General features: G+C 36.8%; 1 protein-coding gene and 1 long non-coding RNA gene across 2 annotated transcripts; one reads left to right on the forward strand and one right to left on the reverse strand.

Moving 5' to 3' along the window:
- Window positions 1–8,399: 8,399 nt before the first annotated feature.
- Window positions 8,400–9,649, reverse strand: LOC147919866 (uncharacterized). Its single transcript, XR_015592693.1, has 2 exons — window positions 9,190–9,649; window positions 8,400–8,551 (listed from the first exon to the last, which is right to left on the reverse strand). It is a non-coding gene; the product is annotated as an uncharacterized LOC147919866 (long non-coding RNA).
- A 3,080-nt stretch (window positions 9,650–12,729) lies between these two features.
- LOC104771950 (uncharacterized) lies at window positions 12,730–14,379 on the forward strand (the record flags this gene model as incomplete). The annotated part of the gene is made up of 5 exons (XM_087504143.1): window positions 12,730–13,037; window positions 13,118–13,244; window positions 13,320–13,646; window positions 13,734–13,955; window positions 14,047–14,379. Coding segments are annotated over 5 exons (1,317 nt in total), but the record flags the coding sequence as incomplete, so codon positions are not given.
- Between the last annotated feature and the right edge of the window lie 507 nt (window positions 14,380–14,886).

The following is a 14,886-nucleotide window of genomic DNA, read 5'->3' on the forward strand; positions in this document are numbered from 1 at the left end:
TATAATTAAATTTGGTCGAAAAAACCATGAGATTGATTCCTTCTACTTTCCTTCAGACTCTCCCACTCTAATGGCGCCTCAGCTTCTCTCCTCCCGTACCTTCAAATCTCTCTTTGACTCTGTCGACACTAAACTTTTTGTCTGCGATGGTATACCCTCTGCCCTTTTATTCCTTAATTCCTTCTCTGATGGATGATGATTCATTGATTCGAGTCGATTTGATTTGATTCAGGTGTTATATGGAAGGGTGAAACGCTCATCAATTCCCTACCTAGACCATGTCATGTGTCCTTTGGATCTAAACTGTGATTATCTTTGCAAGGATGAGATCTTCTCTCCCTCATTTGCCCCAGCTATGTATCTTAAAGTCAACAATTTCCCTAATGACAAGAAGGTTCTTCTTCCGAAGTTCTTTGATCCTCCTCCCGAGAACCCTCACTGGTCTCGCCTCCAAAGTTATGTTAGGCTGAAGATCTTAAGGAATCTTAGCCAACAACTGATCATGCGCACGGAGACACTTCCAAAACAAAAAAACATGGAAAACCTTGTGGAACGCACGCATAACCTCAGGCAACTCCAGCCTATATGCTACCGGTCCCACCCGCTCAATCACTCTGAACGGATCCATAAACCTCGGACTCAACTTAGTCTCCGTCAACGACCTGTTCGGACCCTGCAACAAGGCCATCTTGAGGTACACTCTGTCTCCTACCTGAAACTCAAGATCTCTCCTCCTCTTATTAGCATAACTCCTCTGCCTCCTATCCTCAGCTTCCTTCATGTTCAGCTTGAGCACCTGAATCTTCTCTGAGGTCTCCTGAACAAAATCCGCCCCAAACATGCTCTTCTCCCCCACCTGAGTCCAGCATAACGGTGTACGGCATGGCCTCCCATACAAAGCCTCATAAGGAGCCATCTTAATACTCGTCTGATAACTGTTGTTGTAAGCAAACTCTACCAGGTTCAGGTGATCTGCCCAATGGCCACCCCAATCCAACACACACATCCTTAGAAAATCCTCCAGCGTCTGGATCGTCCTCTCTGACTGTCCATCAGTCTGGGGATGATAAACTGTACTCATATGCACCTTTGTGCCCATCTCTGCCTGAAATGCTTTCCAGAACACTGAAGTGAACTTAGAATCCCTGTCATACACAATGCTCGCTAGCACTCCATGCAATCTGACTATCTCTCTCACATACTTCTTAGCCAAGACCGCTGCTCCATCAGTCTTCTTAATGGCTAGAAAATGTGCTGACTTAGTCAACCGGTCCACAATTACCCAAATAGCATCAAAAGTCCGTGACACTAGCAATCCTACCACGAAATCCATCGTGATCATATCCCACTTTCACTCAGGAATGGGTAGACTCTTTAGTAACCCGCCAAGAAACTGATGCTCAGCCTTCACTAGCTGACACACATCGCACCTCGCGACCCAACTAGCTACATCCTTCTTCATCCCGACCCAGTGATAGTACCGCTTGAGATCACGGTACATCTTAGTCGCTCCTAGATGAATAGAAAACTTGCTCGCATGAGCCTCTCTCATGATCTCCTGCCTCAACTCCACATCCTTAGGCACACAAACTCGACCGTGCACCAAGATAGTTCCATTATCTGAGACCTGATACTCTGAATCAACATCCTTTGAGGCATTCACCAGCCCCAAATCCTTCTCCTGAGCCAACCGCACCCTACTCAGAAGATCTGCGCTATCAACTGCTTCCAAACCCAACGGTTCCTGTGAAACAGCACACAACTTCAAAGCACTGATCTCTCCTACCAGAGACTCCTGAGCCGAAGCTACCCTCTTCCGACTCATAGCATCTGCAACCAAGTTAGCCCTACCAGAATGATAGGCTATCTCCAAATCATAGTCTGCCACAAGTTCCATCCACCGCCTCTGTCTCAAATTCCGCTCAGGTTGAGTGAATATATACTTTAGACTCTTATGATATGTAAACACATGTATCTTTGCACCATAAAGATAAGATCTCCAAATCTTCAGGGCAAAAGACTACAGCACCCATCTCCAAATCATGAGTAGGATAGTTGTCCTCATGCTTCCGCTACTGCCGCGAAGCATAGGCAATCACCTTCCCATGCTGCATCAACACACACCCCAAACCAACTCTCGATGCATACGTATAAACCACGTAGGGTTCTCCCTGCTCAGGCAAAGCAAACACTGGCGTAGTATTCAACATCTCCTTAAGGCTTGCAAAGCCCTCCTCACACTCCTGTGACCAAACAAAATGAACATCCTTCCCTGTCAACTTAGTCATAGGGAGTGCCCTACTTGCAAAACCCTGTACAAACCTCCTGTAGTAACCTGCCAAACCAAGGAACTCATAAAACCCATACCTCGTCCTTCTTCTACTCTTACAACACCGACGCTCCCCACGATGAAGTTATAGGACAAAAGAATCCCAGTCTCAACAAATCCTCTGGTTACGTCCTCAGCTCTACTAGACTAATAATCAAGTATGCCGACATCAACTCCCCGCCACCTGAATATCAACCTTCTTGTTCTTACAAGAATCTCTTGTAACTTGCCTCTTAGGAAAACTTCCACAAGATAGCTTATTCCAGAAATGGCTTTTCCACTTGGCAATCCTCCACTAGAAAATCATCAATACGAGCATAATAAAACAAACAAGTACCATACGTTCGCATATTCTGATTCTCCACGTCAAATGTCTTGCAGGCCACCAACTCAACCCACTTGACTTGTTTTTCCCCCAGCAAGCTTACCAAAACCTTGAATCTCGCAACTTTGTCCATCTCCAATAAACTCCATCCACCATCGTTGCAACGATTAGTTTATCCTGCCATGAAGGCTTCTCGTGAATCTTATGTACCTGGCAACCATGCCCTTGCCGGCTTATACCTACTGCAGCTCCCCTTCCCGCGGACTCCAGCACCACCGGCCACACGATCCTGGCGCATCAGCCACACATTCATGACCGCACCGGTCATAAAATCCTGGCCCACCGGCCAACACAACTAAAATCCAAGATTAAACCACCATCAATTCTTGAGGTCTACATCCCGTCATTATGTTTATACTCATGTCCTAGGCATTGCTTGCTCCTAACTCCTCCACCCTTAGGTTGCAACCTTCGGGCCATACCGATCTCACTCTTAGACCACCGTCTTCGAGTTATACCATCTCACTCTCTGACCACAATCCTCAAGATCTTCTTATCAGGGGAACTACTCATCCCCTTAGGGGAACATCTTCCCCTCTGCCACTCTTGGAGCCCATAGCCCCTCGAGCTATCGGTATTCAGGGGAATCACCATCCCCTCAGAAGCAACAATCCTTAACAACTATAAACATCTCCCGACCAACAGTGCCTCCTGTGGTCCGAGTATAACTTGCAATGTTACACCTGCCCACTCAACTTCTAATATCCAACTGGATTAACCACCAAACAGAGAAATATCTGCTCCAACTGCATATGTCCACCTATCTGCCTCTCTAGGCTCGATACCACTCGAGAAGAATCTCGCACCGGCGTCCACAACTGCTCCATCCTCCTAACATAGGAAGGAAAGTCCTCAAAATCCGCAGTCCTCGGCTGAACCCCACCACATACAGCACAACTGGAGCCTACACTGGTACCCCTCTCGGTAACCACTCCATCAGCACGTCAACAGATCCACCAAGCGATCATCTCGACCCTGGGCTCCACCAGCTGCAACCCCACACCTGGGTTCCCATCACCCCCGGCATCCTCACCGGCTAACCCTCTCTGGTCCCTCCTGATACGCTTGTGACCCTCTGACGTACCTCCTCGTGGAACTCTGGACCACACACTCGCTGGCCTCGGGACCCACCCGACCATGACCACGACCACGTCCCCGTCCACAGCCAACAACTCAGACACCTTTAATCACTGCACTTCCAAGAACAGAAGCTAACAAGCAATCTTAACATAACACAAAAACAAAAACAAAAACACAAACTCACTGTGGAATCACACTGTAGGCTCGAAAAGGATGTTCTAGGACTCCATGCCACACACAATTGATTAACTCACAAAATTAATCAAAGCATGCAAATCCCAAACATCTACAACACAAAGCCTAGTGAACCCAAACCTAGAACCGTAAGAGCTCTAATACCAAACTGAAACGATCCAACCCCTTTTTAATTAATAAATAATAAATATAATATAATAAATAAACTATAACTAGTGTTCCCATACCCACTAGCCACCTAACCACAATCACAATCAACAGCAGAAATAACCAATATCAATAATCAATAAATAATCAATAATAATTCAATAACCAACATTAATTCCAAATCATAAGCTAATGATCCAAACAACATAAACCAGAGAACCAGCAATCCTAAACAACATTCTAGGACTCCACTCTAGCAACCTAACAGAGGCTATATAACCAAGCGAACCACTAGAACATCCTCCTCTTCATTGCCTTGATTCCACGATCACACATTGCCTTTACCTGCACCACAAACACAAATTGCAATGCATGAGTATTTTATAAACACTCAGTAAGGCAATCCTTCCATCTACTGGACTATACACACAAGCAATAGAGGCATCTGTAACCATCAACCAACAATCAACAATCAAAAATAGCAAACCAAGACTCTGCATCGACCAACACCAACATGCATCGACCGACACCAGATGGGGATGCATCGACAGACACAAGGTTGCATCGACCGATGCTAGATGCACCTGCATTGATCGACACTCGCACTGCATCGACCGACGCATGCTCGACATAACACGAAATCCCTAGGTTTTACGCGCCATCCTCGCACTTGCATCGACCAACGCACAAAGTGCATCGACCGATGCAATGCCGAGCATCGTGTTTTCCCGAAACTTCTCGCCGGATCTTCGTTCCTACAACCACAAAACTCGATCCCAAGCCACAAGAAAGCTTCCTAACGTCCTAAATATCAATCTAACAAGCCTAACAACACATAACAAGCAAATCAGAGAGATCTCTAGCTTAGATAAGCCATGGTCATGCACTTATCTTTGCCAAGAAATTTCTGAACCTTAAACAAGCAAAACAACGCTCCTAGGAAGCTCCTACAATGATCCTAGCTACAGATCTCTACAGGAACAGCCTCAAATCTCCAGAAATCACCAAGAACACTCAAGAACACTTAGGGAACTTTCCTCTCTTTTGTTTTCTCTCAAAAACGGTCAATCTCGTCGAATGAGACAAAAACACGAGTTAAGGGTTTTCCTAACCCAAAACGCTGCGTTTAACTTAACTCGTCCGCAGAAAAACCAACCTTGCATCGACCGATGTCATCTCTAAACCGGAATTTTGGTTCGCGGATATTACATGTTCATACAGATATTTTCTAGGTGGTTGTAAATATATTTGTAGCATACAATATATTTAGATGTAAAAAATACGTTTTTAATGGTAACATAAATAAAAAAATTGTAAATAAATATAAATCAGTATATTATAGCAAAAATAAAACTTATAAATAACGTATAACAAATTTTAATATACTTTTGTTAAATTTAATTTAATTTATAAAATTTTAAACCCGCACATCGAGCGGGTTCTTATTTAGTTTGTATATAAAACATATAAAACATAAATTTAGTTGAGAATTCGTTATAAATACCCCTTTTGATATACCCATTTCAAAAATACCCTCTTTTCTGGCAATTTTTATTTTTGCCCTCCTTTAATTTTTAATGACTATTTTACCCTTAAATGAAAAGTATTTTATTCAATAAAAAGAAAAACAAAATTTTCCCGCCAAAAAATTTCCGACATATTTTCCTGCCAAAAAATTTTCGAAAAAATTTTCCTCGCAAAAATTTTTTTGTCCAAAAAATTTTGATAAAAATTTTCGACAAAAAAAAATTCCCGCCAAAAAAATTTACAAGGTTTTTAAAAGGTTTTATAAGGTAGAAGAAACCTTATAAAAACCATAAACACCTTTTAAACGCTTTTACAAGATTTTTAAAAGGTTTTAATAGGTTCTTAAAAAGTTTTTTAAACATCTCGTAAATGCTTTTACAAGGTTTTTAAAAGGTTTTCAAAATGTTTTTAAAAAGGTTTTTAAACACCTTGTAAAAGCTTTTACAAGGTTTTTACAAGGTGTTTAAAAACCTTGTAAAAGCTTTTAAAAGGTTTTTAAACACCTTGTAAACGCTTTTAAAAGGTTTTTAAATACCTTGTAAACGATTTTAAAAGGTTTTTAAACACCTTGTAAACGCTTTTAAAAGGTTGTTAAACACCTTATAAACACTTTTACAAGGTTTTACAAGGTGTTAAAAAGGATTTACAATGTTTTTATAAGGTATAAATTTCAATTTTTTTGGCGGGAAAATTTTTTGATTTTGGCGGGAAATTTTTTTTATGTGGCGGGATATTTTTTTTTTTGACGAGAAAATTTTTGATTTTGGCGGAAAAAAAAAATTTTTGGCGGGAAATTTTTTTTTAATTTTGGTGACTGTACATTCTTGTTGTCATTTAAAGAAAATGTAATTTGGTCATTTTGTTCAAAAAGAGGGGTAGTTTTAAAAATGGTCAACATGGAAGGGTATTTTTAAAAAGGGAATTGAAAAAAGGGGTATTTTTGAGAATGCCCCAATTTAAGTTTAGACATAAGTATTGTAACTACAATTTTGACAAAAATGGTTGTGGCGATTTTTCGCTGAAGTCTATTACCAAAATGACTGGTCCTAACAGTAATAATATGTAAATTTTGGATCGGATAAAATACGGATGCATCTCAGTATATTCAAGAATTCTAATATCCTTACTCATACTTGTCGTCGCATGTATCTGAATAACAATCCGTATCCATGAGAACCTCCGACTATTATCTGAAAACTCATGACATAAATCAAGTCGCATGTTAGGGGTTACCTTTCTAGCTTAGCTAGGAATTTATATAGGGAAGTCCTACTAATTAAATATGTTAAATATTTTGAAAAAAATAATGTATTCCTACAAAACCTAACAAAACTATGAAGATATTTTTAAATCTCCTATTTAATATTTCGGAACTTTTTTTTGGTAAACTATATAATAGGTTTTTTTCTTTTCAACCATTGGGCCACAACTGGCCGACCTATTAGCCAAATTCCTACATTCGTAGGAGCCGGGACTCGATCTCGGGTGTAATGGTGCCTTCTACAAATGAAGTTACCTCCTGCCACTGCACTAAGGTCACTTCACCTTTATAATAGTTATAGGTTATAAAGTTATAGTTATTATTTAATTCATTGGTTGGTTACAAAATAGGTTACATAGATTAGCTTTGTTAGTCATCCCGAGATTTAGGGGTTAAAATAATTACTTTACCTATATTATTATTAATTACTTGCAATGAATATACTTAAAATAAATATTCCAAAGAATAGTACAACTTAAAGAAATAAAATATATAGACAAATGAAACAATAAAAACAAATTTTTAACAAAATCTTTCTCTATTAAAATGTCTGATAGAGTATATTTACACAACCATATACATTGTTAGGTGATTAAAGAAATAGAATAACAGGTCAAATATCTATTCAACTAAAATTTTGACTGAGTAACAGGTCAAAATTTAAATATTTAAATTCAATTTAATATATTTCTTTTGTTTAATTGTATAGTTTTATATACTATAATAACTTTTTAAATAATTTAATTTGAAATATTTATAAATAGTGTAATTTAATATTTTTAAGAATATCATAAATATATGATAGCGCAAAATATAAATATTATAAATACTCTAATTTGATTTGTTATAGCACGGGTTGAAATTTCAAGAAATATGATTTATCAAATTAAATTAAAGTTTGAAATATTGTTGTTTGGTAGGCTTTCTCGGTTAAGATGATTTTGACAAATATACGATACATATTTGGTCCTAAAATTAATATGCGGTATACTATAGGTTAAGTCATAGAATTGACAATCAAAATATAATATATAATTTTAAACATTAAAGAAATAAAATAAAATTAACAAACAGGAATAATTATCTTTTTATCGTATAACTTAAGCCACGGTATACCGCCGGTCAAAATCTAGATCTACTAGAATATATCTTACAAAATAGATGTTATTTTCATAAGTCATATTCAGCATATGAATTCATGGCATAGTGTTCCATCCAAAAAAAACTATTAAAATAAATAAAATAATCACATATACGATGTTTTGAATAAAAATTACAAAATACACAAAAGAAATTTTAACCCGTGCTCTAACACGGGTCATATTGTACTATATACTAGTATTTTTGCAGTATTTTTTGCTCAAAAATATGTTTTTAGAAACATTTACCTTTGAATGCCATTAAATGCATATATTCATATCCAAACAAGTTTAATTAACTCTCTCTACTATCCTTAGAACCAAACACAATTAAAATACTTTAAATATCTATATCTTATCATATAAAATTTAGTTTTCAAAGTTAGTAATTCATATAATCATGACAAGTGTCAAGTATATCAACAATATTTTGACATGTGTGAAAATAAATTTTATTTAATAATTATAGGAAATTTTTTAGAAAAATACTTAGGTTCACCCCTAGGGGTGAACCTCTCCATTCACCCCCTCTTCTCTCAGCCAATCAAAATCTTCCATCTAATATTTCATTTAAAAAATAAATAAAAATTAAATTAAAAAGCAACCCAAATTAAGGAAACAAATTCTGTATACTTTTAATTAAGGAAAGTTAAATATTTGGCTTGGTTTAGATTTTTAAACTAGAGTAAAATTATATGTCGGTTTGGGTTTACAAATGAAGTGGTTAGGGTTTAGATTTTACAATTAAAACGAAATTATATGTTGGTTTGAGTTCACAAATGAGGTGGTTAGGGTTTAGATTTTACAAGTAGAACAAAATTATATGTCGGTTTGGGTTCACAAATGAGATGTTAGGGTTTAGATTTCACAATTAGAACGAAATTATATGTCGGTTTGGGTTCACAAATGAGATGGTTAGGGTTTAGATTTTACAAGTAGAACGAAATTATATGTCGGTTTGGGTTCACAAATGAGATGGTTAGGGTTTAGATTTCATATATATCGGTTTGGGTTTATTAAAAAGCGGTTTAATTTTTTAATTTTATAATAATGTATACAGATTTTATTTTCTTATTTTATAAGGGGGTGAATGGAGAGGTTCACCCCTAGGGGTGAACCCAAGTACAAGATAAAGATGCTTAGTAAGGCTTACTACAGCCACATAAGCTGCCACCACCACAAACTTCAGCTTTAGCCACTTATCCCATTGATGTTGCCATATTTACCAAAGTTGTTGCTCCCTCCGTTTCCATGGCTGCCACTTCCACCTCCCATGTTGTTGCCGTATCCACCAAAGTTGCCGCTTCCACCGTTTCCATTGGTTCCTCCGTCTCCATGGCTGCCGCTTCTACCTACCATGTCGTTTTTGTTTCCACCAGTGTCGTTTCTGCCGGCACTACTGTCACCATAAACCATGGTGTAGAACTCACTTTCCATCATGATGTGTTGCACCGGGTCCAAGAAAGGCTGATCAGTCATCATGATGTAGAATTTTTGTAGATCAAATTTATTTATGGATGGAAGAGTCATCCGTTGACTCTCTCTGCATTTCCGGTCTTATGGGAAGCCACTCTTTGTATCAGAAATGTCGCCTCGGGACACCTTGTTCCGGTATTATGCCATATTTTCCAATTAATTTCATCTTTATTTTTGTCATATTTGGAAAATTTGTTAGTGTATCCTGAATTATTGTTCAAAAAAAATCATATTAATAATTTGTTTAAAACACATGTTTAAATTTAAATTGGTGCTTAAAAAAAGACACATTTAATTTAAGTAAAAGGAAATATGCTGTAAAAAAATAAAGTATAAAGAAAATATGGATGGCTGTATAAACTTATTTTTTACTATATGTTTATAACAAATAATAATTGAAATTAAATTTCACATATTTTTCTTATTAATTTCACATATTTTTCTTATTAATTGCACATATTTCCTATTAAATTTAGTAATTTATTAGATAACTTTTCTAAAAAGAAATATGCTGTAAAAAATAAATAAAATAAAATATGGATGGATGTATAAATTTTTCTTATTAATTGCACAAATTTTTCTTATTAATTGCACATATTTTTCTATTAAAATTAGTAATTTATTAGATAACTTTCCTAATAGATTTAGTCATATAATAGATTAATTTTGGTTTAATATACTTTTAAAAAGTATTAATTGTAATCATTTTATTTCTAGGACAACGATATATATAAAAATATCTTAGCCAATGTTAGTTTTCTAAAAAATTTAGTGGTTTTCCTTTTTTTAACAATAATTTTTTGATAGAAATAAGTTACTAACTTTGAAAACTAAACTTTCTATAATAAGATATATAAAACAAAATGTTTGTGTGGGTTACGTATTAATTAATTTAAGTAAAATGTGTTACATATTATATGATAAAATTCACGCAAATGCACAATACTACGTAATTCCAGATGGGAAAATATGGTTAATTGTTTTTCGAGGTAATCTATTGGTTGTTAAAAGATCAATTGTTTTGATGAGAAGAGCATTAAGACGTGATATATATCGGTTTCCTCTTTTAGAAGAACAGGCACTAATGCCAAAAGATTTATGGCGGTTGACATTTGCTTTTGGAACACGGCTGGGCTGGAGAAAGAACAAGCTGTGGCACTCCGTGTGACTGGCGATGTCTTGGTTATATACACTACAAGAAAACACGCCTTTTGCGAGGACGTGTTGCGACGGAGGAGAGCCCTCGCAAATTTGCGGTGGATTTGCGACAAAAGTACGAGAAATTAAAAATATATAGCAAATCTCTCGCAAAATTGCGAGGAAGCATGTCGTCGCAAATCCACTGCTCATTTGCGAGGTATTTACGACAAACTCGCGGGGAAGGTCATCTTCCTCGCAAATCACTCGCAATTTTGCGATGCATTTGCGAAAATAAAATCCATAGCAAATTTGCTACCGATCTGCGAGTGAACTGCGATTGCCATAGCAAATCCATTGCAAAATGAGGAAATTTTTTTTTTTTAATATTACAAAACTTAATATAATTAGACATTACTTTTAATGATTAAAAAGATGATAGAAAAGAGTATGATGAGACATTAGACCTTATAATATACTTGAAAGTTAATTTTGTTAACTTTTGAAATTATTTTGATGGTTTTTATAAATTAAATATACAAGGTTGCGACAAATTTGCGACTGATTTGCTAGATAAATAGCATATTAGTCGCAAATCCATCGCAAATTAAGAAAATCATAGCAATTCCCTCGCAAATTACAACTTCAAACCCTATACCCTAAATCTTAAACCCTAAACCCTAAAGACTAATTACATTACTATTAATGATTAAAAATATGAATCCAAGACTTATAATCACAGATAGGGCAGTGCAACACAAAATATTTGGAGAATTGGACAATTTTGGAATATTTGTCAAATATTTGTTTTAATGTAATGAACATATATAGGAAGATAGTTAGAAGATAGTTAATGATTAGAGGAAGAAGCAAAATTGGACAATTTTAAAAAGTTTGATGATAGAAAAAAGTATGATGAGCCTATTGGACCACATAATATACTTGAAAGTTTGTTTGACTAATTGTTTTAAATCATTTTTGATGGTTTTTATAAATTAGAGATTGAGGGTTTGCGACAAATTTGCGATGGATTTGCTATTTGCATAGCAAATTACTCGCAAATCCATCGCATATCTCTTACGTCATAGCAATTCCCTCGCAAATGAACCCTTGAACCTAAACCCTTAATAAATCGCAAATCTATCGCAAATCTATTGCAAATGTCTCAGTTCATAGCAATTCCCTCGCAATTTCTGGAAATATAAATTACATATTTTAATACGTTTGCTAGGGATTTGCGAGGGACCGTAGCTAATCCGTAGCAATTTTTGCGAGAGACTTGCGATGCATCGTTTTTCCTATATAAATAGAAAAACCTAGTTTGAGCTTCGCTCAAACCCTGACTAATCCACAGCCGCAAAAACCCTCGAACCCTAATTCCTCTATTCTCCGATCAATCTTCACCTCTCTTCTCCGATTAACCCCCTCTCTTCTCCGGTTACTCAAATCCTCCACCTCTCTCTTCTCCGGCTAATCTCCTCGTCCTCGGTTAGTCTACTCCTCCTCTCTCTTCTTATGTCGGCTAGATCTGTTTGCGAGACAAAGGTTTAGGATTTTAGGGTTTTGATTTCAGTTTTAGGGTTTTGATTTCTTCTCTGATTTCTTCTCTCTTCTCCGATCTCTTCTGTCTCTTCTTTCTTCTGTTTTTAATTCGATTTTAGGGTTCAAAATTGGGGATTCAATTTGGGTTTTAATTAGATTTTAGGGTTTCGAATTTGGGGATTCAATTTGGGGATTCGATTTGGGTTTTAATTAGATTTTAGGGTTTCGAATTTTAGGGTTTCAATTTTAGGGTTTTGAATTTTTGAATCGATTTTGGTTTTAGTGGTTAGGTTTAATTTTGATTTTAAGGGTTATTTAATTTAGGGTTTCAACATTAGGGTTTTTATGTAATTCGAATTTAGGGTTTTTACCTAATTCGAATTTAGGATTTAATCTAATTTGTTTTTAGGGTTCTAATTATATCGAATTTGAGGGTTTTAATTTAGTTTTTTTTGGAATTGTTTTTTAGATGTCTTCTCAAGAGAACCAAAATCATTCTGGTGGCCAAAACGTTTACAGAAGATTTATATCTTCTCAAGGGCTATCTCCTCCCATCCCTTCTCGAAGGTTACCTTCTTCTACCTCTGCTCCAAGGGTAGCTTCTCCCGCCTCCTCGCAAGGTACCTCACCGGTGATCCAAGATAATCGTCAAGGAACCTCACCGGTAGTGGAAGATCATCTTCCTCCACAGCATTCGACTTCGCGTGTCAACGATGTGTCTCCTCAGACCTCTTCTTTTACTTTGGAAGAGCTACTTGCAAGTCCCGGTCGTGCTAGCTTACAGAAACTGGACCCTAAACGCCCTCCGGGTACTCTATGGTAAGAATGTAGTTAGGGTTGTCTAATTTTTTAGATCTATTTTCATTGATCCTCATTCCCTTTTTTCTTGTGTTTTGTAGGTTTGCCCAGGATCCTCAGGTTGCTGCTACTGTTCGGGCCATCTTTGAAAGAGATTTCAAAGAAGTTCATGCCAATTGGACCCAAACACCAGGTGCGGTTGTAAACCGGTGGTTTGAAATATTTGCGGTAAGTTAAATGTTTGTTGATGTGTTTAAATTACAGATTTTGTTTTTACTTACTTGATTCTGATTATGATTCTGATTCATGTTATGTTTTTACAAGCAAACATATAACTGGGACCACTCTATCAATGGGAGAGTTCGAGCCGAGTTTGAAAGCAAGTTGAAGACCCGGATGACTGATCAAGTGTCTCGGTGGAAGTCTAAGTGGAGAGTAAAAGGTGATGATGCAATGCCGCGGTGGCTTGATCCTAAAGTATGGGAAGGCTTGGTCAAGTTTTGGTCTGAACCAAAATCTGAGGAAAAGAGTATCAACAGTCGAAATGCTCGATACAGTGATCCTGATGGCAATGGAATGCATAAACACCGGTCTGGTCAGACCTCTTTTAAAGCCCGTGCACGAAAACATGTAAGTATGTTAAGTTAGTTATTTAGTACAATTACTTATAAATTCTTGCTTTAGTCTAATACTTTGTTGTTTCATATCTTTGTTTAGTCGGAGATGACTGGTGAGGCACTTCCTGATTTCTTGAAAGTCCTAGAAGATACTCATAGGAAACCTGATGGGTCGTTTGTGGATGGACTATCTGAGAAGGTATACAATGAAGTGTCATCGAGGATAACTGAGGCTGAAACTGGGCTATGCTCAGGGGACAATATAGAGAGTAGTGCTTCTGGCGGATTGTCAGTTAGTATGAAGAACCAAATTTTTGCTGAGGTAAATTCTTGAACTTTACATTGTGTTTTGGTTTTCACTTGTTTCATATCTTTGAACTTTACATTGTGTCTCTGTTTTTTGTTGTTTGCAGGTTGCTCCGAAGAAGAAAAACAGGATATATGGAGTCGGTAATATGCAAACTGAAGCATCTTCAGCTCATGTTGTTCTCACGCCTACTCCGACTGAAGATCCAGTCATTCTAGCTGAGAAGCTTTCTCAGGCCGAAGCTGTTCTTGCGAGTCAGTCTACTCAGTTAGAAGATTATGCATTGAAGTTGCAACAAAATACTCAGAAGATGCATTGCTACGATGCCTACTTCGATTATCTATCTGAGAAGGACCCTGAATTTGCTACAAGATTTCCCCGACCTGAGACTGATGCCACCATTGATACCGGAGCAGGAGATACCACGAGACCATCGTAGGGTCTCTTGTTCTTGAACTTTACTTCTGTGTGATGGTCTCTTGTTGTTGAACTTGTAGTTGTGTTTCAATTTATGTTTTGAACTTATGTTTGTGTAATTTTAACAATATTTTGTAATTTACAAGTTTGTTTTCAGTTTTAATTAAAAGTTTTTTGGCTAATTATGACTTTTAGTTTGCATAATTAGAAAATAATCATAATTAATTTGCATAATTTGAAAATAATCATAATTACAAAATGTATAATTCATCATGTTGCGACGGACATATAAGTCGCAAAACCATCGCAAAGTTTGTGAGGGAATTGCTTGAATGAAGTTGCTAGGAATCTGCTATTGATATTGTCCCTCGCAATTTGCGTTGTTTTTGCGAGGGCAAATTTTTCCTCGCAAAATTTGCGAGGGATTTGCGACGTTGACCAATTTGCGAGAAGCGATTTGCGAGGGAAGTGTGTTCCTCGCAATTCCCTCGTTTTTGTCTATTTGCGAGGGATTTGCTATGAATTCTTC

The sequence above is a fragment of the Camelina sativa genome, chromosome 20, assembly GCF_030686135.1.
Source record: "Camelina sativa cultivar CO46 ecotype springtype chromosome 20, ASM3068613v1".
NCBI classification, from domain to species: Eukaryota; Viridiplantae; Streptophyta; class Magnoliopsida; order Brassicales; family Brassicaceae; genus Camelina; species Camelina sativa.